The 27,695-nt window shown below is 42.2% G+C and overlaps 2 protein-coding genes across 2 annotated transcripts in view; one reads left to right on the forward strand and one right to left on the reverse strand.

Annotated features, from left to right (window-relative positions):
• Nucleotides 1-27,695, reverse strand: part of TNNI3K (TNNI3 interacting kinase) — a 146,096-nt gene that overhangs the window by 19,140 nt on the left and 99,261 nt on the right. The window contains exons 19-21 of the mRNA XM_035122872.2: nucleotides 27,042-27,094; nucleotides 25,560-25,692; nucleotides 20,706-20,815 (exon numbers count right to left, since the gene is read on the reverse strand). Of these exons, the coding sequence (XP_034978763.1) occupies nucleotides 20,706-20,815; nucleotides 25,560-25,692; nucleotides 27,042-27,094 (296 nt within the window). The remainder of the gene's footprint in view (nucleotides 1-20,705; nucleotides 20,816-25,559; nucleotides 25,693-27,041; nucleotides 27,095-27,695) is intronic.
• LRRC53 (leucine rich repeat containing 53) lies at nucleotides 493-16,807 on the forward strand. The gene is made up of 4 exons (XM_060277440.1): nucleotides 493-580; nucleotides 6,891-7,697; nucleotides 11,465-11,998; nucleotides 14,430-16,807. The coding sequence occupies exons 1-4, from the start codon at nucleotides 493-495 to the stop codon at nucleotides 16,805-16,807; spliced, it is 3,807 nt and encodes a 1,268-aa protein (XP_060133423.1).

Consider the following 27,695-nt stretch of genomic DNA (forward strand, 5'->3'; position numbering starts at 1 on the left):
GTCTTTTTCTTGCCTCCCACAACTCTTTGAAAAGAGGACCTTCTCAGATGGATGAAATTACAGCTTCAAGGTTTAGGGATCCAGCACCCCACCGCCCCCGCCCACCCAAGTGAAGCTATCACTTGTAACAACTTAAGCAGTGTGTATGATGCCTATAAAGAGTCCCAAACACAGACTAATTTAAGGGCCAAATTAGACATGGTGCTAAATGTGTTTCTTATAAATGAAAACAAAAATGGAAGAATCACAATTGTTTTCCAACCCTGTGGCTTTTCCAACGCCTGGCTTTTAAACAAGTGTAATACTTTGAAAAGGGATGGGTTCACTGCTTAATTACAATTAAGTCATGAATAACAATATTAAAAAGTCAGGGCCAAGATGTGTGTGTGTGTGTGTGTGTGTGTGTGTGTGTGTGTGTGTGTGTATACAGATATATGTACATGTACCCTTTTTTCGCCCCTTTTAGGTGCATTGCTCATTCTGCTTGCTATGATGATTCAGTTAACCGCATCATGCCCTCCTTCATGCGTGGTATGCTCTGAAGATATTACTCTGTGTCAAGGATTAACATATATACTAGGTAACTATGTAAGACACTTAAAGAGAACTGATATTTATTCTATACTGTAAGCTCACACAGCACAGCTGTAATTGTATTGACTGCTTCTTGTGCCTGCTGCTGCGAGGTAAAGTTTCAGAGAGCTAGCCTTTCACATTTTGACTGGAGAGTGATAGCATTGTTTCATTTCTCTTTGCCTAGAGGCCTTATCCAAACTATTCCAAGCCCTTCAGAGGTAATTGAAAACCTTTGTTACCGAGAACAGAGTCATTTCACTCAGCCAAACGCTTTAAGAAAAACAAAATAGATCATTTTAATAAGTTTTATCCACATTTTGTGCAAAGTTCAAGCTGTCCACTGGCTGAATGAGCTATCAATTGCCTTCTAACCCTGCCAAGGAACCCTTCAGCATTAGCAAGATTAAGTGATGTACCAATGATACAGATTAGCATCATAAAGTACATTATAATTCTGAAAGAAGGTATGCTTTTTCTTCTCTTGGTGTTAAATGAGCTGTGGAAATGCTAACAAGATACAATGCCTGTGTTCATTATGTATTGCTTGTTTAAGTCAACAATTTAATAAGACACCTGATTAACAAATTTAAAGCAAAGTGCTGCTGATTCTTAGGAAAGGAAAATTTGCTTATTGCCATCAGCAGAAAAAAAAACCCTAGCCTAATAGTTATTAAAATAATATAAAATGACCCACAAAATTAATAATCCCTTTCCCTGGCTTTACTGTTCCCATTTTGCATATGAAGAAGAAAAAATTAAGGGACCCAAATGTGATGCCAAATGTAAATGCAGTAACTTCCTGGGTTTTGTAATGATCTCCTTTGCTGCCATCCTACTCCCATAACAAATATGCCAGTGAAAGTCTCTCTTCCTAGAAAAGCTTTGAAGCATTGGCTCTACATTAAGCTCATAGCTAAATACTCAGTAGGTGTTTAATGGGAGATTCAAGGTACAGATGGTATTTAGGCCTTGTCTTCAAGCTGGGAGGGCATGTGAGGAGATGCTGAAGGTTCGTCCTTGAGTCAAGCAACCTATCTGTCAGGGATGGGGACCTCCAGATGTTGTTGGACTACCTTCAGCCTCAGCCAGCATGGCCCAAAATCAGGGGTGGTGACAACTGCAGCCAAAATTCATTTGGAAGGTTACAGATCTCTCCCCCCCCCACCCTGCTGTATGTCTCCCTCAGCCATGACTTAGGGGAGCATGGAGGGCTATGAACCAAGGCAGGACGTGGTCAGAACAACTGTTTTGAAAGTCATCTTGGGCCGAAAACAGGCAGGACGGTGCATGCCTATGTTAAACATTCCTCAAATGCCTTACCATGTGTAAATGTACTTAACGCATGAGTCAGCTTATCTGTGTGCAGAGCTGATGGCCTGGACGGGGTAGCTGGCGGTGGCACGCTAACTCCTCTAAACACAAACTGACTCAAGTGTTAAATGCATTTATACATGATGGTGATTCATGGGACACTTACACAGGCAAGTGCTTTGCCCACAGTCGCCATCGAGTCTACTTTGGCTTTTAATGCGAGGCTAATTTGGCTGTGAGGATAGTAGAGGCCCAATGATTTTAAACTCTAATCAAAATCAATACAAATTAAGCTCCCACTTTGCAAGATGAATTCCCTGACTTTGAAGGCTGTTCTACGTGGAAGAATTGATGCCAATTTAATTAAACCACATTGTAATTGAAAGCTGTGTGAAAGTCGGTGGTTTCCAGGGAATAATGGGAGTGTTTCTTTGCTTGCTGCTCAATGCCCATGTGTTCTCATTCAAAGTTGTGCTTCGGAGGTAGTCAAAAGCAATGTCAAAAGAATTCCATTCCATTTCAAGTGGGAATGCTATGATATATATATAAAGTCATATATAATTGTTTCAATTAATGAGGATCAAGGCTACGCCATATAGGCCATAGCTCTTTTAGGAAGAATCTCTGAATAGTCAGAGAAGTCATTTAAAAGGGTAATGTTAAACTTCTGGGCTACATTTCATAACCAAATTTGATAATAGGCCATTGATATTAGGCTTTCAAGAAGTACAGTGGTCCCTCAACTTACGAAGTACTCGACTTACGGAATTTCGAGTTACGAATGAAAAAAAATGGCCAAATGCTTATGTTTTTTCCGACATCCAAAAGGAAAACCATTGCAGTTTAGATGGGATTTTTTCGACTTACAAATTTTAGATGCGGTTTACTCGACCTACAAATTTTTCCGTTTCCAATGCATTCCTATGGGAAACCACTTTTTTCGACTTACAAACTTTTCGACCTACGAATGTGCATTTGGAACGGATTAAATTCGTAAGTCGAGGGACCACTGTATCTGAAGAAGTGTGCATGCACACGAAAGCTCATACCAATGACAAACTTAGTTGGTCTCTAAGGTGCTACTGGAAGGAATTTTTTTATTTTGTTTCAGGCTTTCAAGAGTAAGCGCATTCGGGCTTTGCAGAAGAAAGATTGGGCAGAGCCTTGCAGGAACTAAGCTGGACGAAGAAAGGCTAGATTTACAATAGTGGGCTGAGTACAACTACGTATTTCAAAATCAAGTTTACAGTTCAGTCCATGGGTCAGGCAAGGTCAGGATGACAGGCAGGTAAATCAAGGAAAGGAGTAACTCAAATGAGGTGAACACACACACACACACACACACACACACACACAAAACTCACACTAGGCAGAGGCGTAGTTAGAGGGTGGGAGGCACTGGGCACCACACGGCAGGGGGAAGCACTTACCACGGGCCTGTAGAGCACCCAAGCCATGTGTCTCTCTCCTGGGAGTGACGCAGTGGTTTAGGCACCTGCAGGCTCTGCCGCCCTACAGCTGAGGGGAAGGCTGCAGCAAGGCTCCATGCAGTGTGCCCTACCCCGGCTCACCCTGCCCAATGGCTGGCTTGCCCTGCTCCCAAAGTGTCTAGCTTTGGCCCTGGGCGCAGGGTGTGTGTGCCGCCCCGGGTGCTCAAGCGGCTAGCTACACCACTGCACTAGCCTAGGATTAAGATCTGGAAGACTTGGATGGGGACTAGTGAGATGAGATGAAATTTCTGGAGGGAAGGGAATAGGACTGAAATGTACTCGGAGTCGAGAGTGAATTTCATGCTCTTTATTCAGCTCATAGTCATCAAGGAGAAGAGGAGAAGAAGAATGGCTCTTTTCCCAAAACCATCTGCTTATATACATTATTTACACAATGGGCCTTGCGTGATTGGCTACTTCAGGGCTACACCTGTGGGCCAATTATATTGTGGATTGACTTCTGCCTGCAGCCTGATTGGCTGCTCCTACAGGCCAATCAGGTAGCAGATTCGCTTCTGCCAGCCGCCTGATTGGCTGCTCCAGCAGGCCAATCAGGTTGCGGATTCACTTCCACCTGGAGTTGGATTGGGTAGCTCCCGCTGATTCTGAATCCTATTGTTCTAGGATTCAGCTCAGTACATAACAAGGACCAAAGCATGAAGAGGAATCTAACCATATGTAGCCTAAGGAAGAGTCCATAGCAAAAGGCTAATGAACCTATTTGTAGCTGCTTCCTGTTAAAAGTCCTAGAAGGCTGCTGAAAGGCTGGTGCTTGAAGTGTCTTAGCAGAGGTGGGTGCTGCCAAATTTATGGACTCTGCTCAATACGTGCAAAAACTGAGAAGCTTTCCATTATTTGGTTTTTCATTTCAGCGAGAAATTAAAATTGCAAATCTCACGAAGTGTTAAAAACAATAAATTAGAGCTTTGGGGATTTTTAAGTAATTGATGGCCTGCAGGCAACAACTTGTAGTGTACTGCTGCATGGGGGAAAAGATACTGATTAGCCCTCTAGTCAACTGCCTCAAATCGTCACTTTAAACCTTTGTGCTGGATTGAATGTTAAGATCAGGTAACATTGTTAACAGCTGCAATGTTGCACCAAGGAATAGCTCTTCATAAGCATACCATACCTGTGCTGGTATTGCAAGTTATAGAATCCGGCAGTTAAGCTATTTCATCTGCAAGTAACCCAGCAGTACTTGACTACCCTTGTGCCTTTGCTATTTTAAAGCCTGTGTTACTTTGCTCGGTGACAAATGTATCGCCATATCTGTTTTAACATTGGCAGATGCAATGTAAGCACACTTTCACAACCATTCTGCCTCATTCAATTAGCACACGCATGCTAATATGCTGAAGTGGCTGCACAGTAACCAGCGTTGTCATGATAACCCATAATAACATCAACTTTTATCTTGCGAAAAGTGCAACTCGTTTAATGGCGGCTCTGTAGTCTTCCGTCAGTCATTTTAGCAACTGTACGATACACAAGCTAAGACTGGGCTAATCTCTATCACATAGAGGGACCTGATTAAAAGCATTACATACCACAGCAGGGGACTGCATTCAGATGCCTTAATGAGAGCCCTATGGGAAATCCTCCAAGGCATCAATAAGAAAACAGACCCCCTGTCAAGTTTATTACAACCGCCCAAGGCAAAATAATCCATATTGTAAAGGGAAAACAACAAATGACTTCCCAGCACAGATAAACATTAGCATCAGTAAATTGGTGAGGTAGCTCAAATGACAGTCGCTACTCAGGGGACGCCCTTGCTGGTAATAGCAGGAGTGCATCAGGTCAGGATTGAGGCACGGTGGCTGAGCAGCATGTGGGAAGCTTGCCTGCTCTGCGTGCTTATGTTAAAGTGCTGTTCGTTTCTCACTTCCATTAGAAAGGTGGAGAGGCGGGGAAAATCTTCTTGCATATTACAGCATAAAAATCATTGTAATAAGCAATGCATTAACTTTGACATCTAGTGGAACAGATGGTTTTCTGTTTCTTGAACAAATCTGTCACACAGGAGCACAGTAAACCCCCCCCATTTTTTTAAAATATACTGGTAACGACAAGTGTTGTATGAAGCTTTTGATGAATTTAAGCTACTGTCTGAGTGAGCATGATGCTGGGAGAGGGCAAGCTGGCAGTGACTTAATCCAGGCAGGACAGGGAGATTGATGATGGCAGTCAACTGAGAGAGGCAGCTTGGAGTGTTGGCATTACACATATCCCTGCCGCTCCAGTTAAGGGAAGCAGTCCACTCTTTCCATCATCTTTGTCTGACCTGGATATATTATTATTAGATATGAGTTTTTTCATTGGTGCTTTCCAGTCCTAGGCTGAATCCAGGATGCAAGCAGCATGCTCCCCAGATGGGTTTTTTGATCGCAATGCACCTCTGCAGCGATGCATGCCTTCCAGCCACTTGGTGCAGAATTGTGCTGTCAGTTTATGAAGCCATTAAAGCTCTACCCTCCAGGAGTGAAAGAACGCACGGAATGCCAGATATTACATGTATAACTAGATACAATGGGGCAAAATAATGAAACAGAAAAGGAGTGGAGCCCTGTCTTTCCATTCTGAAGCATGAAATAAGGACAACGCATAAAAATATCTTCCTACTTAATGTTGAATTTGGGGCCTGTGATGCAGATCCACTTGGAATCTGTTCCAGAGATTAGCGCACTTTCGGCTTGCCCCCAAGTAAGTTTCTCTTTCAACAGGATAGAGGTCATTAATTACAGGCTCCTTTTCCTTTCCCCCCTTTTGAAATGATAAAATATTGCTTTTAAAAAGTGATATTTGATTGTAAAAACAGGTTGCTCAATTGACCTATCACACTGTATTTCAACACTGACCAAAGTTGCCTTCTAATGCTCTCTCTGGCTCACACATTACACACCCACACACCCACCCACACCCCTATATCCATAGATATAGATTGTATAGATATATCAGCAACCACACTGTTGGTGGGGACAAACTATTGCCTCTACATGACTCCAGTGTTCAAAAGCTTGCACTGGTTGCCCATACGTTACAAGGCCAGGTTCAAGGCACTTGTATAAATTTGCAAAGTCCTTAATAGCTTGAGTCTAAGATAGCTCAAGGAATGCAGTTGAGGTCAGGCAACTTGAATTTCCAGTGCCTACTAAAGACATGTTTATTCCAGCAAGCATTTTAACTCAAGTCTGAATTTATATTTTTAACTGGTTTTTTATTTTCATTGCACGCCCCTGGGTAATGATTGTAATTAAGCAGCATATAAACTGTCAAAACAAACAAATAAATTTTTATCAAAGCAATACTTTGTATCAATAAATAGTATATCAAGAATGCTAGTAGATATTTTGTAAATCAGAATGGGAAGTTTTCTCTTTTAACAAATGAAAAATAACTTTTGATCCATAACCCCATTAATATGAGTTGCTAAAAATCCAAGCAAAGATTACGAGCAGCAAACCTGCATCGCGATAGAAACTTAACTATATTTCTATTCCTTTCGTATAGCTGTTCCTGCATCCACAAAAGCTTTGATTGTTACTGATGGAAGTATCACTTCAGTAGAAGGTTTTAACCTGTCCTTCCTGTTCAATGCAACTTTACTAAGACTCAGCACTAATGGGATTACAACCATTAGAGATGATGCTTTTCTTGGACTTAGAACCCTGAAGACTTTACTTCTGGACCAGAACCAAATATCAAGCTCTTCTATCACGTACAGCACATTTCATGAACTTCAGAAGCTGCAAGTGCTAGTGTTAAGCAACAACATTTTGAGCCGCATTCGTGGAATTTGGTTTATGAGCATGAAGGATCTTATTAGACTCCACTTAAATGGGAATCAACTAATGAGCATCACAGGGGAAAGCTTTGAGATGGCAAAGCTTGGCAAACTCAGGATCCTGGATTTGTCAAACAATTTCATTAGCTCTATTGAAAAGACAGCCTTCCACGGCCTCGCCCAACTGATGGAAATTGACCTTTCAAGGAACAGGCTAGCCATTATTCCTGACACCTTTTCTACTCTCGCTCAATTAAGTCTTCTAAGCTTAGACCAGAACTGGTGGAACTGCACATGCAAACTTCACGACCTAGCCTCCTTTCTAAGGAAATATGTCAATTCTTCATCAAGGATGCTCAGAAACGCTGATAATGTGAGTTGCAGAGCTTCTGAAAACCCATCAGTGACCAATCTGCTTGAGCTCACAGAGGTCAACTGTAAGTCTGCACTTAAACACCCTCCTGGTATTTTAGAAAACAGGAGGAGGAACTACGGACGAGACGTTGCACTGGTCGCTGTTTTTTCCTTTCTAGGTAATGACACCCCCACCCCTTGGAGAATATTTGTCACCTGATCTATTCCAAGCTCCTCCTTCTTTTAAACCATTTTATGAAAAAATAACCATGAGATCATAGCCACAGAGAGTCTGATAACCAGCCAATCCCACACCTTGTCCTAAGTAAGATCCTCTGTGTATTAGCTGTCATCTAGAGTCCAGGGTTTCCCAAACTTGGGTCTCCAGCTGTTTTTGAACTACAATTCCCATCTTCCTTGACCACTGGTCCCGGTAGCTAGGAATGATACGAGTTGTAGTCCCAAAATAGCTGGAAACCCAGCTGGTGGTCCTTGAAGTATCGTGGTCCTGAGCCATTTAAGGTTTTATAGGTCAAAAGCAGAAGCATAACATGAGCGGGGGGCTACCAGAGCAATTGCCCCAGGCACTTTTTTTTTTAAAGGGACATGCCTCTGCAGCTGGTGCCGTGACTGGAGGCGCTTCCCATCCTGCCTGCCTGCCTGCCTCATCTGAGCAGCATGCTGAACAGGAGCTGGGAGAGGACAGGTCCTTGCATCCTTTGGCCATACAACATCCCCGGCCAGCAGAGATGGGCAGATGGTGAGACTCACAGCGGTGGCAGTGGTGAAGGCACACACCCAGGTCCCACCACTGCTCCACAGCTCTTTCTGGCAGCAGCAGTAGCACCACATGGAGGCACCAGTTAGGGGCCACAATACTTTCCTTGCCCTGCATGCTGGCAACCTACGCTACACCACTGGTCAAAACCAACACTTTGAATTGGGCTCACAAGCTAATTGGCAGCCAGTCAGGCCAGGACCGGTGTAGTATGCTCAAACCGTCTTGCTCCAGTGAGCAACGTGGCTGCCAAATTTTTCACCAGCTGAAGTTTCCAAACCGTCTTCAGATGCAGCTCCTACGTAAAATGCATTGCAGTAATCTGAACTAGAGGTTACTAGAGAATAGACGACAGAAGTTAGGCTATTCTTTTCCAGATAAGAGCACAGCTGGGCCACCAGCTGAAGCTGATGGAAGGCACTGCACACCACCAAGGCCTCCTGAGCCTCAAGACACAGCTTCAAGGATGGCACCATTCATATTGCTCAGCCGTGTGCCTCCTTTTGTCTTTTAAAAAAAGGAGTGCTTCTTCTTGTGTTCCAAGGCCTGGGACTCTTAGAAATGAGAACCTGGACTCAGAGTGCAATTAGTTTCTTCCTTGCCTGCAGCAACATGCAAACTACTGTTCTTCTTTTCAGAATATGCCGTACTCCTATCCTCCCTACTGTTAGTCCCAGAAATTATTTATTTATCTTGGAATGGTGGCTCCATTGCACTTTTGCGATGACCCTGAGTTCTCTTCAACCAACAATACATTGTCCTTCTGACAGAAACATATAAAAATATATCTTGGAGTTGAAAGTCTCGCCCGGAGCTATACCACTGCCTGAAGCTATACCACCTCAGGCTGTGATCTCATTTCATTTCACAAGCGAAGAAATGTTAGGCACAGGTTGTAAGTGGAAGGGAGACTGCCAAGATGAAAACAAGACAGGGAGGCTGCTGGATGAATTGATAAGTGATATTTCTCCTCTGGTGCCAAAGAGAACCAGTTACTCTACTAGCTTCTTATTTGGAATGCCAAAGCAGTTCGAGATACAACCAGCAGGAATTTCCCTAGACAGTTAAAATGCCCCCCAATTTTCCTTCTTGCTGCTTGGGCTGCTTCCTTCACAGCCTACATTACTGAAACACATATTCTGTGTCTAATGGGTTTCAAAAGGTTCACATAACCTCGTGACATGGCTTAATGTATATAGTAGGTGTGATGATACTCTGCCCCACAGGTCTAAAGTCCTGCACAGTCTCCAACTTGGCCCACAAGACCACATTCCTCAAACCATGTCAACTTGCCCCACGTGATGTGACTACAAAACCAAAAACAACTGGGAGCTAACTTTTAAGCTTTCATTAATCATTATTCATCTACAAGTGAGGCTTAATGACAGTGCCAATCAGTTGACTAGTGCTGACAATGAGCCCTATTGTATAGGAATGCCTGATTTCCCCATGTGGGTGGCAACTGCCATGACAGTGTGGTACAGAGGACAGAACGTTAAGTCTGGCCCCCAGGAATCTGGGTTCCAATCCCACCTCATTTTTAATTCTCAGGATCTGAAGAATACTCCCCAAAATTCAGTTTGTTTGTTTGTTTGTTTGATTGATTGTTTAAAAAACCCAGACCAACAATTTATCCTCATTCAATAATAGTCTTTATTCTAAATGAATTTTATTTTGCATGGGTGCAGAGCCTCATAGACAAAGCCCAAGTCTAGGGTTTATTTTGCCATCTGCAGAATTGCTGGGATGTGATGACATTGAGGAGGAATTTAGACTTCCCGGGACCGCTTTAAACAAAGTCATAATTGGACAAATGTGGACAAAAAAGTTGTTGAGCTTTCTTTGGTCTGCTGACATGACTTACATCCAGATTTTCCCAGACATTTTAAAAAAGCAATTCTGGGAAACCACTTTCCTTTGTGATCTAAATATGCCCTACGTTAGACTGCAGCCAAGCATATGCATGTTAATTAGCATTCCCATAGAAACAAAATTTCACAAAAATTACAAATTTGCTACTTCAAATATTACAATATTTTAAATGTGATTTTTTTTATGTGGACATTTACTTCAAAAGCCATATTCTTCAAACTAATCAGCATCTCTCAATGTTTTTGTTTTTGTTTTGCAGATGTCAAATCTGAAATGTCATAAGTTGTCAACTACTAAGTCAAATATCAGATGCTGAAGTCAAATTTCAAATCCAAATGTCAAAAACTGACATCCAAAATGCCATTGTCATATAATCAATATTTTTTTTGCTGATTATTCTAATACCTAACGAGCATTCAATGTCAATATCTGAAAGAAAGAATTCTGGGGAGTAATAAAAATTCTGCTATAATTTGCAACTACTTGAGAAGGGAAGAGAAATGTGACTGGATCGCTCTTATACACACAGAGCGATAAAACAAAAATACAAAGGGGAGATCGTAATCAGATCAAGGCCATTGTGTTCTGTGCTGTCCACCTGAACAAGTTTTTTGATCTAAATTGCCTTTCACACAACTACTATTAGTCTCATGAAGCAAAACATATAGGTATAGTTCTTAAATAAACAACTTCCTTTAAGTCTCTTCTGCAGACTTAACCTCCTTTCATTGGATGGTGGCAGACAATAGTTCATGAACTAAAAATGACCCAAGCCCTATCAGACTTTTCTTCAATGCAGTAACTGTCATTTCAAAGATAAAGCTTCCATCTACAACTATTTATTTTCATTCAGTAAAAGTATTTCTATATCACCATATCATAAAATGTCAGGCCAGTGTACAACAATAAAATACCACTAAAAAACAAGATAATCATTAAAGCGTCTGGCTAATCAATTTTAAAAATCTGCAAATGTCTGTCGGCATAAAAAGGTCTTTGAGAGGTACCTTTTCTCTTTTAAGGAGATCTCAGATGTATCTCCAGTCATTACAAATGCATTTTCTCCTTGAATAATTGCTGACACAGAATGATAGAATTATATAGATAAAAATGTGTGGGAATTTAATTGGATTCCTGTTCTACCCCCTCCTCTGCTACATTTTAATAATCTCATATAGCAGAATTATCCCTTTAGTAGTTTTGTTTTATTATGTTCTGATGTGTATGTTTAATGTCTAATGAGCTCTACCTTAATTTACCTGATTTCATCTTTGATAAACCTTGTATTTGTCACAGGAGGTGTTGGTCTCACTTGCCTAGTTTTAGCCCTCTTTAACAGGAAGTTTCAACACGGCAAAGCAAATGAACACTCATCAGGAAACTGCTGTTGCAGAACCCTAGATGAATCCCAGTGTGGTCATGAGCCAAGAAATTACCTCACTAAGGGATACTGTAACTGCCACTTAACTCGGGAAAATGAAATAAAGGTCATGTCCATGTTGGGGTCTGGCAGGGAAATGCCACTTTTAAAGGAAAATAGCCATCAAGCAACAGTAAAGGCAGAGTCTAAGTGCACAGGCCTAAAAATGCCACTCAGAAGCATTCAAAAGGAGAATGAACAGATGAAAAATGACCATTTCTTGTGCCTTAACTGTAGACTGCTACAGTCTTATCCTCCAGAGTCTTCTGGGAATGCAGCTGTGCCTAATGAAGCAGATGGACTGTGCCAAAAACAATTCCAAAGGAGAGTTAGAAGCCCAGACAACTTTGGGCAGTGGGAGGAAGACACACAGGCGACAAGATCTGAGGAGCATCACAAACTGAATCAAGGTGAGCTCTTTTTCCTGGGAACGGGATATCGCTTCCGTTTTGACTGATGATTCCCCAGTCGCTCCCTCTCATGGAGAGTTATCACAGATCAATAGAAGCATGCCTCGCTGCTTCCATAATATTAGAACAAGAAAGGCCACAGGTGTGATGATTTCCCATGGCCAATGTCTGAGGCTTGGGAAATGAGAACAAAGCCCACTATTAGCTCCTGGTACATTATACCCTTCCTGTTCTAAGGTTACTGTAGCAGTGAGGGGGAGAGCTATGGGGCTGTGGCAATGATATTGTACCTGCTGAGAAAGAAGAACAAACTCATGGGGCAGTGCAAGCATCTTCCTCGATCCTGCCTTCCTGTTGGCATCCAATGTACATTTTAGGAAGTATCAGAGGGAGGTAGAAAATTATGGAGTAAATGAGCAGGAGCATAGGAAACTGCCTTAAGCTGAGTCCATACCCTCCAACATAGAATCAGAAAATCAGAGAGTTGGAAGAGACCACAAGGGCCACCCAGTCCAACCACCTGCCAAGCAGGAACCACCATCAAAGCATTTCTCTGATGAAAATAAGGACACCCTATTCCACCTGACTGGGTTGCCCCAGCCACTCTGGGTGGCTTCCAACATATATAAAAACATAATAAAGCATTAAACATTAAGAAACCTCCCTATACAGGGCTGCTCTCAGATGTCTTCTAAAGGTTGTGTATCTCCTTGGCTTGGGGGTTGCATAACTCCAATGAAAATAGAGATATCCTACCATACCCTCCGACATTTCTCTGATGGAATATAGGGATGTCCTAAGGAAAAGTGGGACATTCCAGGATCAAATCAGAAACTGCGATGGCTTCTGTAAATCCAGGACTGTCCCTGGAAAATAGGGACACTTGGAGGGCCTGTAGACCATTGATCTATCTAGCTCAGGACTGTCTACACTGACTGGCAGTGACTCTCCCAGGTTTCAGGCAAGGAATCCTTCTCAGCCCTACCTGGAGATGCCAGGGATTGAACCTGCTGGCAAATGCTCTTTCAATAAACTACAGCCATTCCCAGATGGGTAGAGAAGGTATGAGATAGGATGAAGTCACTTGGGAAGAGCATGTAGAAAGGTGTTAGCAGAGGGTTAAGGTTAGAGCCCTAAGGTACCCCAGCTAGGAAGGGAAACACAGAAAGAGAAATTAGAAGAGAATAAACTGAGGTCAGAATTACACAGAACTACGGCAAAGGTTGGCGGTTCGAATCCCTGTGACGGGGTGAGCTCCCGTTGCTTGGTCCCAGCTCCTGCCAACCTAGAAGTTCAAAAGCACGTCAAAATGAAAGTAGATAAATAGGAACTGCTACAGCGGGAAGGTAAACGGCGTTTCCATGTGCTGCTCTGGTTTGCCAGAAGTGGCTTTGTCATGCTGGCCACATGACCTGGAAGCTATACGCCGGCTCCCTCGGCCAATAATGTGAGATGAGCACGCAACCCCAGAGTCAGTCACGACTGGACCTAATGGTCAGGGCTCCCTTTACCTTTACCTTTTACGGCAAAAAAAAAGCAAAGCAAAGCAGAAGGATCAGCTGTATCAAAAGCAGCAGTAAAGTCAAAGAGGAAGAAGATGGAGCTGAGATCATGTGGGAGAAGCAAGAACATGGTGATTGTGAGGACAATGTTCAGTGGAATGAAGAGGGTTGAAGCCTGACTGGAAGTGGTGGGTGGGGGAAAGTTCAAAAATAATTGGGAAAACGTGGAAACGGTGAGGGTCAGCAGCATGAGCCAAGAGTTCAGAAAGGAAATTGGCTAGTAGTTTGAGAGAAAGCATTTTGTTTGACTGTACAGTACTAGCAAAAGAACTAGAAAGGAGGGGGGGGAGAAAAAATCTAGAGGTGGGATAAGGGCAGGGTAGATAGTAACCAGAAGCGGGGAAGTGAGGGGAACATATAAGGAAAGCAGAGTGGTTTTCATCAAGTGAAATGAAACGAAAGAAAGAGTTGTGCAGGAGGAAGGCTGGGAAATGAGGGGAAGGGAAGCAGAGAGATCAGAGAATGTGGTTTCAATGTTAGTATTACAATGCTCAATAAATAATTGCACAGTCAACACACGAGCTTCAATTCAGATATTTAGAAATTATGGTGTTGACAGAATTATCTTGCAGAAGCATACATGACTGTTTGACTGTATATTTCTATACAGAGAACAAGAACAAAGTTGTCTTCATATCAGTTCATATTCAGTTCATTTTTTAAAAAGAATACAGTAGCCATTGCTTTGCAACATAAAAATGTTTTGCTTAGCCAGAGACGTTAGCTACTGTAGCTGTTTAGCATTTTCCCATAAGCAGGGAAGCCCTCTTCTTTGTGGCACCACCAATGTAGGTGTTCCAAACATCTGTTTAGTCAGTGTAAGAGAACGCCTCTGCATGTGCTAAGTTTCAACGTTTGCTCTTTCACAGGAATCAGAAGTGACACATTCTGCGGAAGACATTCAAGAGCTGCATGTGTTTTGGCAAAAGAAGGGCTTGGAAAACATTTAGCAAACGAGTCATGTCTGTCTGTATCCAAAACCGAGGAGGATGAGGACTGCTTAAAGCCTTGCAGGATGAGGCAAAGGCATTTTATTACAGCCTCGTCATCAGCACCTGACACACCAGAGGAATCCAAGGACCACTGCTTGCAAGAAGCAGCATTAGGAAGCCATGGATCGCGACAGGATGATCCATGTGGATCGTTAGAAAGGAGCAAAAATATTTCTCCGCAGCTAGACAACTTCCTTATCTGTAAATACATAGGCTGTGATAAATATCGCAACTGCCCGACAGAAAAGAAACAGAGCCATGGCAAAAATGTGAAGTTGGATGAAGGACAGAGTGAAGTTAAGAGCAAAAGAGCAGGCAGCTCCTGTATGACTGATGAAGAGATGCCCTTATCGCCAGCAATCAAGAGAATGTATCAGCCCAAGAGTGTTAGCTTTTATGTACCTGACCTGACAACAATAAAGAGGGTGGATGTGACAAGTGGCTTAAGTGGGGTGAGATCCCCAGAGAACAAACGACAAGGCAAGAGTATTCAAGGAAGCCTCTCCCCTGCCCTGGGAAGGAGATTGCACTGTGATTCAGGAGCAAAAAAAGAAGAAAGGAAACCATCTCCCACCTCTGCAGGACCTGGGGAAAAACTGATTGGATTCATCCAGAAGCATAAAATGAAAACTAAAAGCTGGGATTCTTTAACCGTGAAGTTAAATTTACATCCTTTTAGAAAAGCAAGAATCCAGCCTGAAGAACTTCTCCCCAAAGGAAACAAAGAACAGTGTCCAAGTTGCCGACATGCAAAATTGTCCCATGCTTCCACGAGGGAAGACAGAAGAAGGAGAACAAAAACAAAACCAGAATCAGAATATTCTGTGGCTGCCCAAAAGATCTCAGAGTGCAGCAAAGATATCATTTATTCTAGAGCATCTGTTGGGAAACTGCCTGAAGAAAATGGTACAGGTGCTGTTACAGTCATCTCCTGTCCTTCTAAGAGTGTTTCTCACGTGGCAATTGCTGAGGGTACTTCACCTGCCAAGCTTTTACAAACTCAAAGTTGTGCCAGGAGCTCACCTCTATTCTCACCAAATGGAACTTCAAGAATGACTGTTTCAGCTATTGCTGTTTCACCTAACCATTCACTGAGTGTTTTGCAGAATGCAGCAAATAACATTCCAGCACCAGTGAATTCTAAAGAGCATAGTGAAGATATTACAGAAACTGCAGTCCTGGCCTTTGAGCAGAGTTCTTTGATGATGGCAGCACAGGAAAAAGACCACAGTCTTTCTCAAGCTCTCTTTATTGAAAGAGAAGGGCTCAATTTGCAAAATGCCACCAAAGACGATGATATGCAGTTTCAGCAAATTGCTGAGAATATAATGCAAGGCGTGAGTCTGAAGCAGTTCCAAAAACATCAAGATAAAAGCTTCACAGTGGAAGATGGACTGGAAGGGCATAAAAGGGCTATAGAGACTGAATCTGCACAAGGAAATCTAGTTGCTGTGGAGTCCCATAGCTTTGGTGAAATTCCACCATCAAGTAGACACCAAATTCCGACAGAAAAGGACATAAATAGATTCAAATCTCCAGTTCAGTTCAGCAGCACACTTTCTAAATCTCAGGCCGTTGGGTGTCTAACCACCAAACAACTTCAAATGCCAGCTAGAACTAATGACATGGAAGTATGTGGAACAAAATCACAGCACCAGAGAGCAGATTTCAAAGCAGAAAGCAACAGTGAGTCAACTAAAATGTTTATTCCAGATACACTAATGGTCTCAGCGGGCCTAAAAGAGGAAGGAGTACAAACTGGGAATGAGTGGGAGAATAACAAATGCAAAACGTTTCATAAAAATGTTGTCAAAGTGACCATTATCTCTAACACATCGAGCGTCCCCACTTCCCCCGAAACTGGAAACACACATCTGGAGAGCAACATCAATCTTGAAATGAACAATAAGGTGCATATGGATAATGAGAGTGATTTGCAAGAAGCTCCAAACAATCAACTTGATGAAGGTAGCAGAGATCATAAAGAAGGTAAAATGCCACCAGCAACATGTCAAGAGCATCCTTTGTTAGCAAAGCTTAAAGACGTCAGTTATGAGGAACAAACTGAGATGCCTTCACTTCCTTACAATACAAATAAAGCCGAAATCTCTGTCTCCAAACCTACACTGTCTCCCACATCTGCTGATTGTGATAAAGAATTGCCTTCACAGGCAGAACAAAGCAAAGTAAATATTTCAAAAAACATTTATTCTTCCTTAGTTCTCTTCAAAGACAAAAAACCCTTTTCAATATGAAAAGCTAGACTTTCTAACCCAGGACTGAAACTTTCAGACCAATATAGGATGGGGAAAAACAAGGAGATCTGGAGCTGTGAAAGCCAAAGCAGAATGCAGAATAAAAAAGGGCATGCAATTACTAAACAGAATTGTGCTTATAAATTACAGCTAAGAAGGCATAGCATATTTTGTACAAAGTTTTCTTACAATAGAATAACTGCTTTTTAAAATAAAACAACAACAACAATTAACTGCCACCGCTGCTCACATTACTCGTCACCCCACCAAACCCCCAGCCCCCTTGCCAACCTGACTCATCCCTTTACCCCTCACCCCAATCCCCAAATCTCATAACAGATCCTTCAAGTGTCTGTATTCTCAGAGCTTCTTCAAGTCCTCCATGTCATCACAGCTCCTTCAACACCCCCCCCCAACACCCTCACAGTTTCTGTGTCCCTCCATCCCTGCTTTATTCAAACATCTGTTGTTGTTTGAAAATGCCCTTTTAAAGACTGCCTTCCCATTTGCTTCCCTCTCCTGCCCTGACTTCCAGGCTTGTGATAGCCTATCCAGGCTTGTGATAAGACAGTACAAATTATCCGATGGAGGGTGCAAGCTCTGACTTCATGCAAATCAAGATTGTGATGCAGCACGACAGATCCTCCAATGGGGGCTGCACAATGACAGTGTTACTTTTTATGTATGCATTTTTAATAAAATGGATTAGATATAGAGTCACTATATATACTTTTTAGGAGGGTAGAATTTGATAGATGCATCGTTTTGCTATACGTAGAAATGGACAAAGGGTGTTCAAAAGCCTATCCCCCTGCTAAATACGGGGACCAAAACTTGAGGGGCAAACCCAAATCTGGAGAGACTGTTGCTCAATATGTTAATTCTTCACCCCACTGCCTAAATGAATATGAATCTGCAATAAGACATTTGTGCATCCTCAGCTTGGGGGAATTTCTCCATTAAAATTCTCCTCTACCAACCAAGCAGGATTGTTGGTCTTTATAATATGTGTGACTATAAGAAATAGTGAAATATTTTGATAGTATATTACTAACATTGCTTCCACACATGTCCCTTTCTCTTGAATGGCTGCCTTCTGTTCACTCACTTTTTATGGAAAACCTAGATAACATCCAGATAACATTACCATGCCACTGCAGACCAGTGTTTTCTATGCTATCCTTCTGTATTTTTCAGACCTGATTTTTTTAAATAAAAAAATAAGACACAGTTGCAGGACCCAGTGTGGTCAAGTAAAGCACCACTGAGCCTTTTAAGAAGGCAGAAAGCAGCAATATCCTGTAAGAACCCTTCTGGGGAATTGCTTGCAGCATCTTCACAGATGAGCTTCTGTTCCTGGCTGTGTGTGTGTGTGTCTGATGACGTGGAAGCTGGGCAAACAGCTGGCTCCTTAGTCTGCTCCTTCTGTGGCCAGAACAGGAGTAGGAAAGGAGGCCTGTCTCACACTTTGAACTGGGACTGGCTAGTTTCCACCCCGGAAGAAGCATTTTTGGTGCTTATGGCTTGTGCATCAGCAACAAGCCATACCCAGTCACAAAATGGTGATGGAGGAGGAATATTGGGAACAACTGACTGGCTTGTTTACCAGCATGGACTCTTTATATCTGTATTACATTTGCATCACAATTTTCCTTCAAGGAGCTCAAGGTGGCATACATGGTTCTCCCCCTCTCCACATTAATCTCTGTGACATAAGTTAGGCTGAGAGCTGGTGACAGGCCCAAGGTCACCCACCCAGAAAGCTTTGTGGCTAAGCAGGGATTTGAACCCCAGTCTCCCAGATTCTAACCCGACACTATAACCACCACACCACTCTAACTATGGGGAAGACTGGTTCCTTGGCACTTGATCTGTACGTGGGAAGTGAGCCTTACTGAGCTATGAAGAGTTTTTCCTCTCTCTTCTGCAAGCCTGCTGGGATTAAGGAAAGGGCAATGGAAGGGTATAAAACATGCATCTAATCTACTTATTTTAAATATTTATTTTAAAAGTTTGCTTGTGTTTTTTTCCTTTTCTTTCAGCAAGCTCCGGTCCCCTCCCCTTTACCTGATATTTGTCAGCTAGGTTGGGCCAGTCTGGGAAGGAAGATAGTCTCTTCCCTTATTATCTCCCTTGTCATCTAGATTGCCTGTTGCCAAGACAGCACAACTGTTCTAACCATGGCACCCTGCCATCGCGAAGGTTGTTTTAATTTCTAATATCTGCTAATTAAAATATGGAGTTTTAAAAATAATTGAAAGTGAAAAAGTAGGAAAACAACGTATGTCTCTTGACGTGGCTTGCCAGATTTGCTCTTTTATGCAGAGATAGTTTTAATGGTTTTTAAACAATAGGTGGAGCTCTCTCTTCTAGTTGCCCCACCAAGAAATAAAATAAATATGAAAATAATCAGCTAAAGAGTATCCAGGTATCCAGTAGTAACAAAAGGCTTTAAACAGATCCGAAAGGCTCTTGATTATTATTAAGGTTTTGGAAAATAAATATCTCATTACCATATCAACAATCTAGGACTGATCTCTTGCAGGAGCTAATATATTATCATCTGGGTTTAGCATTTCTGTTTTCCAAGGGAAGGAGGAGTAGGCTGCACGAAGATGGAGTCACGGAAAAGCCAGAAGGGAAATGGCAGTGGTATTTCACAGACTGTACAGAGAGAAGAGAATCTGACTGACAGCTGGGCTGATCCGGGCTACTTTCTCACTTCCAGCTAAATCAATTTGTTGTATGACAGGTCACTCCATATCTAGGTTACTAACCTTTTTCTTTTTCTTTGCTGGCCTTCTTCCTTTGGCTTCATAGCCCGATGGACAGAAATTTAGCAGGTGAGTTTTCCTGGCATGGAGATCAGTTGCAGAAAAAGCTTTACCTGCTAAAATTCTGGGTATGGAACAGCTGTTAAAAGACACAGGAGGAGGGCCAGAAAAAAAGTGACAACCATAGCAGTAGCTTGGTGCCATGTTGTGCATCCTATTGAAGAATGCCTAAACCAAACCAGCCCTGCTGGTTGAAACTGAAGTGTACAAGCCAGTGCAAACGACATCTCTGTACTTAAGTATCAGATTATAGGCAGGAAGCATTGCAGGCCAAGGCACTGGGCTCCTCTGTCCCCAACCCCCAAGAGAATTGAAGGACAATGTAGACTGATTTTGGATCAAAACAGGCCACAACTTTATTGCATACAGATGAAAGAGGTTTGGGCTTGCACATGGGGCAATTAAGTACTTCCAGCCCACCTGTCGAAACACAAGTCAATCCGGGAGCAGGGCTTCCTAAGACTTACATCAAATAGGGTGACCCCTGCAGGAATTGCCATCTGAGGGTGTTCCATTGGCCCTGGCCCCTGACTCAGCATAAGGGCATAGGCAACACCAGATTCCTTTAATGGGATACCCCAGCATTGCGAGGAGAGACAGAGACAACAACTTCCCTAAGACTAAGACTGCCCCAATGCCAGTTGTGACAATTGTCCATGAGTAGTGATCATCACAGCATGGCGGGTGTCTAGCTTTGGGTAACTAGCATGTCAATTTGCTGGTCATCCACATAAGCACTACTCTCTCTAGACAAAAGCCAGTGACTAGGAATCATATTTAGTAGGTCCAACAGTCAAATCTTCATTCGGGCACAACATTAACAAAACCATCCATGATCCCACCCCTGTGTTTCCTTTTTGTATGTGCACCTGCAAGGAAATATTAGCAGAAAACAGATTAAAACTACAGTTCTATATCCTTCCATGAAAGAAACGGAAAAACAGAGCAATGGACCTAGGCCTCAGGTGTCTGATGTTTAAATGAGCAGGCAGTCCTACTTTCTATTCTCCATCAAGGAACAGTGGCCTATATTGCTTGGAAAATTAAGAAATGGGGCCACTTACCTCAGGACATGCATTCCAGCCCCTCATTAACAATGATGAGATGGGCTTGGGAATTGAGTAGCCTATTGGAGGTCTGATGTGATGGTAGGCCATGTCTGCTGCTGCAGCCGCTGTAAATAAGAAAATGGCAAGGAGGAGGAATTATTGCCCCTCCAAAAATGCAGGTGAAGGAAACAAAGCCAACAATTAAAGTCAGTCCTCTCCTCAGTAGCAATGCCTTCAACCAAATTTTATGGGCGTTACTCTTGCAGTGGCCTTATATTTGCAATCTGTAGGATTACTTATGAACCTGGTAGGAAGTCAACATCTCTTAACAAGAGGAACAAATGGATGATGAGTTTAATCCAGGTATATATTATCTGATTTAATGAATATTCCTTCAAATGAGCGATGTTTGTAGAGACTCCCCTTTCCTCCACTTCTCTCAGTTATTCACTCATTGAGGAAACTATGCCTCAGTAATTTCTCTAATCAGCATGAGATTTCGGAATGATAGCATCAAACTCAGGCTGGTACACATTTAAATTTTGTATGTACGCTACGTTTAACTTGGTATTCTTGCCATCTGTTACCATGTTATGAGAGGGGTAGGCTGCAGTTAGTCCCTGGTAGATGACCCATGAATCGTAGTGAATTATATCTAGTAGGCCTTAAAAGGTAAGGCTGCAGCTCTCCAGCGATAAATATATACTTACCGTCTGGTACAGTAGCAAAGGAGCTAAACATTAATTTATGCACAAGTCCTGAGCTGCAAATCATGCATCCACGTTTAGGTGCCTTGTTTAACTGGAATCTAAACTTTTCTGTTAGTTTCAGTATTTCCATTCATCATACAAATACTCAAGTGGGTTTTGCTATGCAACTATTACAGATAATGTAAGAAATCTAAAGAGGGTTCTGAACACTTGCATGGCCATAGTCTATGCCCCTGTGGTGTCTCCAAGAACCAAATGACCTTTTTACAGCCACATAGTAATGCCCATTTTAAAAGGAAGCTACTCTGATGTTCCCAAATGGTTTAATCTCTCAGATTTAGACTAGTCATTATGTGTAATTCATCTTCACGGCAGATCTTTAACTACCCAATGTGGGCTGCCTCTGATTGATAAACACTATTGCAGTAGTCTAATTGGTTGGCACTTAGTGCTTAAGTAATGGGTTGTTACCTTTTTATTTCAATTATGCCTGTATTATAAAACCTAAACAGTTTCTCAGCTACATGGCCTATTCACTCTTCTATTCTTACTAATGCGCTTGTTTTCCACCTTCCCATCTGGCTCCCTGTATTATTTTTAAAAGTTGAAAAATTCATCACAGTTCAGCACTCCAGCCAAGCTGCATTTCTTTTTAAAAGATTGTTATGTTAACATCTGGGGTCAAAAGGCGCTTTGTGGTTAATCTTAGCTTTCTGCAAATCTTATGCATTTATATCTGTAAGAAACGAAAGTACAGTTTCCCTTTGCTTCTGGAAGCTTTCAGAAGAGTCATGAAATGTTTAATAATTGGAATCCTGCATCTATATACCCTACAACACCCTACTGATCAGAATTGGGATGCTCATATTTTTATCCCAAGCTCTTGTAGGGTCCAGCTGACTTTTGCAAGAGCATGAGATCAAAAAACGAGTGTCTTTCAGTCCAGTGTTCTGGCACAAATCAGCTGATTCATGCCAGAACATAGCCTCTGGAAATTCTGGGATACCCTGGTCAACTTGGGATGGGTGAGGGGTAAGCATCTGTTCTGGATTTGACAGCTGGCAAACAAGAGAAATTCACAGGGAAGGATATGCGACAGGGTCCGGACCAGATAATGACTTACCCTCTGTGGGGGCCACTCTTGGTTCTCACCTGGACACAGAACCTAGCTTGAGTCTGGGACGGGGTACACTGTCAGATCTTGCAGAGTTTCACATAAAGGGAGCCTTAGAACATCCTGGTATCATGCAAAGGTGCCTGGGATTGTCTCTTAATCTGAATGCCTATTCCAGCGATTCACAAACAATTACATGGGCCCCACCGATGGGCCTTGAGGCACTTTCAGCTGGGCCTTAGTGCCACAGTCTGCCCACTGCCTCCACCTTGCCCACTAGCCCTGCTAATGCCAGCACCAGCAACTCTTTCTAAGTTGACTAAATGAGGCTGGGAGATAGAAGTTCAGCAGGGGAAGAGGGAAGGAAGGTCTCCCTCCTCTGAAGGGCCTGAAGAGGTATTAAAGTAAATTAGAAAGTGAGATAAAATGTTATTACATTGCAATTATTATACAAACTGGGAATAGAAAAGCAGAGGACAAGGAGGAAGAAATGAATGCAAAAAGATTAGGGGGGAGGGATGGAAGAAACTAGCAGGAAGGCAGAGATAAAGTTTAACCTGAGTATGAAAGGAGAATGTGAGAAGAAATCACAGGAGGTGGATAAAAATATTTTGAGAAGCATGTAGAGGTGGGAAGAGAGAAAAATCAAATATAAAGCCTTCTCCACTGGATTTTTGGGATCAGCACATTTTGCCCCAAATGGGAAGGCTAGGTCAGAACACCTTCGGAGAAAATGTCTGTGCTTAGCTTGTGGAAAGCTGAGCTATGGAACTGCTTGCTACAAAAAAATGTTCTGGCAAATATATCAGTCTAGAGCAGATACTTGATTTTTTAGGGGGTGGGAAATGTTATTGTAAACTGTAGAAACAAAATAAAAAACCATGAAGACTACCGAACTTTTCTGTCTATAAGACGCCACCTATTTGGGGGGGGGGGACTCAAATTTAAGAAAATGGGGGGAGATGGCACAGAGTTGTTGAGCTTCTTTTTGTGGAGGATTGCACAGAGTTGTTCAGCTTTGGGGTGGGGTGGGGGATGCCAAAAACCGCTCACCCACATGAGTCGCAAAATCCGCCTCCCGTCTGTCCCATCACCGCCAGAAGCTGCCAATCACCCACCCAACTACTGGAGTGGCAGCCAATCAACATCACCCATTGATGCACCAAACAATAATACGCACAATAGCCACTGACACCCATGGCAGCAACCAATCAAATGTCTACCCTGTGCACTACCCATGTATAAGAAGACCCCCACTTTTTAGCATGATTTTTTAAAAGAAAAACACATAGTCTTATACAGGCATAGGCAACCTTGGCTCTCCAGATGTTTTGGAACTACAGCTCCCATGATCCCTGACCACTGGCCCTGTTAGCTAGGGATCATGGGAGTTTTGGTTCCAAAACATCTGGAGAGCCAAGGTTGCCTATGCCTGGTCTTATACATGGGAAAGTATGGTAATCTAAAAGTTTGGTATTTATTTCATGAAGGGCAAATGCTTATAAGAACCTGGGAAATCAAATTCTGAAATCAGATTGTGACAACATTTTATCTTCAACAAATCAGTACAAAGAAATGATACGAACTAAAAAAGAAAAGAAAAAGCTTAAGGATGCAGAAATTCCTGCAAACAAAATTGTATTAATAATACAATACCCAGTAAAGCCACCAATAAAAGAAAATAGTATGTTTTATTTAAAAAAAGGTGTAGGGAGAGAAAGCAAAAAGCATTGAACTAGTAAAATGATCATAATTCCATAAGTGGCAGAAGAGAGGTGGATCTTGTTTTAATAAGATCTCCGGAGTATTTGGGAAGAGGAGAATTTTCTCCGGCTTTCCACCAACCAAGAACGAGCAAATAGGGTCAATAAATATATAACTTTAAATGCATCAGAGGAATAATGACTTTGAAAAGCTAAGCACCCTGGCTGTCTCAAATGGGGAAAATGGAATGAATGGCTGTTGCACAAGACAAGTGGAGCTAATTAGTGAGAATCAATGGAGTCATGCTTAGAACAGGAAAGTTCAGGGGAATTCTCCAGACTGCAAGCTTCTCGATGTTTAGAAAGTGCCTGGCCCTGTTAAAGTACTTGACTGTAAATAACAACAAGCACGAACCTGATAAAACTTTCAATCGGAGGAGGCTTCTGGGCAGAGGGAAGGAGACACTTTTGGATTCCTCTGGAACTCTCCTTCCCACGCCTTTTCTGCTATGTCCCTCTGCAAGTCAGCTCCAGGGAGCCCACTTGCAGCATTTCCCTTGCCTGTTAGACCACTTTCCCCATGTTTGCTTCCCCCCCCCCCCAGGTTCAGTCAGTGTGTGGAGCATCCAGTCCCTGTGATGAAGTGAACACCTGAACCTGATAACATCCAGCTATAACTGAAACAACAAAAGGACTCTCCGCCCCCAGCAAACAGCCCCATTTAGATGTAGATTAAAGGGCCATTTAAAAAATAAAGTTCAAGTACATTCTGAACCAGCATTCATTAGAAACTGGAGCAGTTTTCTGCTGCCTTTGGTAGCTCATTCAATGCACAGTTTTGGCTCTAAAAGTTTCCCAGTGGAGAGTGAACGGCGGTGATGTCACACTGTGTCAAGACGATCTGGCTATGATGTCACACTGGGTCGAGGCAATCAGGGCACCTTTGCTCACAACGGCTTTCTTGCTTTGATCTCCTTGTTGTTTCGCAGTACATTTTCAGCGATGCATGCATGAAAAATATATATTAACATTCTAGTAAGCCTGAAATACTGCAGGCATCTGATAAGCTTAGTTTTGAGAAAGCACCTTAGGGTAAAAGCTAGTACAGACTCTTAAGTTGCCTGCATAATTCTTTTTCCTTGACGAAACATTGATTTCAGCGCATACTGTGGCTGACTGCAAAACACCGGCTTTACAGTTCTACGTGGAAACTGAAAGCCCACGATGCAAAATTAAAACAAATGCACATTTGACTAAAAGCTGAGTTAATGTTATACAAAGCAGCTTCTTTGTTGTGCACCAGAAAGAAGCAATCTTGATGCTAGCTTGCTGTGCATCTTACCTGGTTTGAGGTGAGCAAATGGAATTTCCCCTGTTAACAGTTCCCAGAGACACAAGGCATAGCTGAAAACATCGGCCTTTATAGTGTAGCGAGTACACTGTGTGAATACTTCAGGGGCCATCCAGCGCAGGTTCTGTACATCAAGACAACATCAATAATGCATTAATGGTATGTTTTTTCTTCTTCACATGGGCACGGGATTCTCCAGCTTCATTTCTCTTTGCTTTCTGGCAATATGTTCACAAAACAATTCTTTTAATAGGAAGGGAGAATGGTGATCAGATTATTCCTGCGTAACAGATTCCCAAGTCTTTTATTGAGTTTCAAACTGCAATGTGGGCCTCCCTTCATGCATAAAACCAGGATGCACTTCCATACCCTACAAAATTTCTCCAATGAAAACAGTCCTATTTAATAATAATAATAATAATAATAATAATACCCCACCCATCTGACAGGGTTGCCCCAGCCACTCTGGGCGGCTCCCAACATATAAAAACATAATAAAACACTAAACAGTAAAAAAGCCTCCCTATACAGGGCTGCCTTCAGATGTCTTCTAAAGGCTTTATAGCAGGCTTCCTCAACCTCGGTCCTCCAGATGTTTTTGGCCTACAACTCCCATGATCCCTAGCTAGCAGGACCAATGATGGGAATTGTAGACTCAAAACATCTGGAGGCCCGAGGTTGAGGAAGCCTTCTGTATAGCTAATCTCCTTTGCTCAGGGTTTGCATAGCTCCAACATTTCTCCTATGAAAATAGAGATGTCCTAAGAAAAATTGGACATTCTGGGATCAAATCAGAAACCGGGATGGCTTCTGTAAATCCAGGACTGTCCCTGGAAAATTGGAGACACTTGGAGAGTCTGCTCTTCACAGCTCCTAGTCTGAGAGAAGGAAGGAAAGTTTCAGTGGCGGCAGTGGTGGTAGGCAACAGCAATGCTCTGCATTGGCCAGGAGCTTCCATTTACATTTCCTGAAATGCCCTGAGGTGACACTATGTCAGAGGCTATGTTCAGAATGGAGGCTTCTCACTGGTAAGCCAACATCCCAAACCTTCTCAAAGAATTCTCAGTACAAAACAACAATCCCTCCCTCTTAGAGTTCTTCATGAAATCTCAGAAAAACAATTACAATGCTGGGTGCCGGGGGAACTTGCCCGCCAACAGTTTGAAGATGATTCTGAACTACTAATATAACAACTACTAATATAAGTAGCAAATTCCAATGCCAATTACTGTTGCAGACTAGAAATTTATTTCTGAGTGCAAAGCAGAGGGAACATTTTGTACCCACTAATCTTCATTGATCTCAACCCATTTGCCAAAAATTGACATGGCAAACAAATGGCATACACTGTCATTATACAATAGCATGTATGCTGGAAGAAGAAAACCCTAATCTTATTTCTTGCTCCTTTGCTAGATTTTCATATACATTCGATAGTAATTATTTGTAATGAGAGAGAAAGAATAGGCAAACCCCAGGTTGTTTTGTCATATTGTCTTCATCCAGAGACTGCAGAAATCTGGATTCTGTAATGTAAAAGCAAAACAAAAGGGAGGGAGAGCAGTTAAATAAGCATCACTGAGTACAGGATAACCAAAGTATTTTAAAAAGAACAAAAATGCACATATATTTTCAAGTTGTATAAAGTTCAAATGGAAATACAATGTAATCATGGCGTTGTTTGTCAAGGACAGCATTAATTAAAATGCTTGCATTAAATAATTAATATTTGTATTTGAATACTTCAGTTATTCAAAATCAGATTTACATCCACCACCAAAAAAAATGGATGCCCTGCCAGAAGCCATCAGTATGATGTCATACCAGCATCTCTCAAAAACTCAAGCCAGCCTATTTATAGGCTTTTAAGAGGCTGGGCTTATTTTTAAACCAATGGATTTTTCTGCATCAGTACAGATAAGGAAGATCATTGGATTACAAAATATAAATTTGCATTGCCTGTTTAAAATTATGATTGGAATAGGAGATCAGTAATCAGTAGCTTTTGCCCATTTTCCCCCACCCCCCATTCCATTTGTTCCCCACAGGATATGTGACCAACAGTAATTACCCAACTTATAATCACAGTATATCAAGATCTTATATAGCACAAGTCCTTGCTCTATT

The sequence above is a fragment of the Zootoca vivipara genome, chromosome 7 (genome assembly GCF_963506605.1).
Source record: "Zootoca vivipara chromosome 7, rZooViv1.1, whole genome shotgun sequence".
NCBI lineage: Eukaryota > Metazoa > Chordata > Lepidosauria > Squamata > Lacertidae > Zootoca > Zootoca vivipara.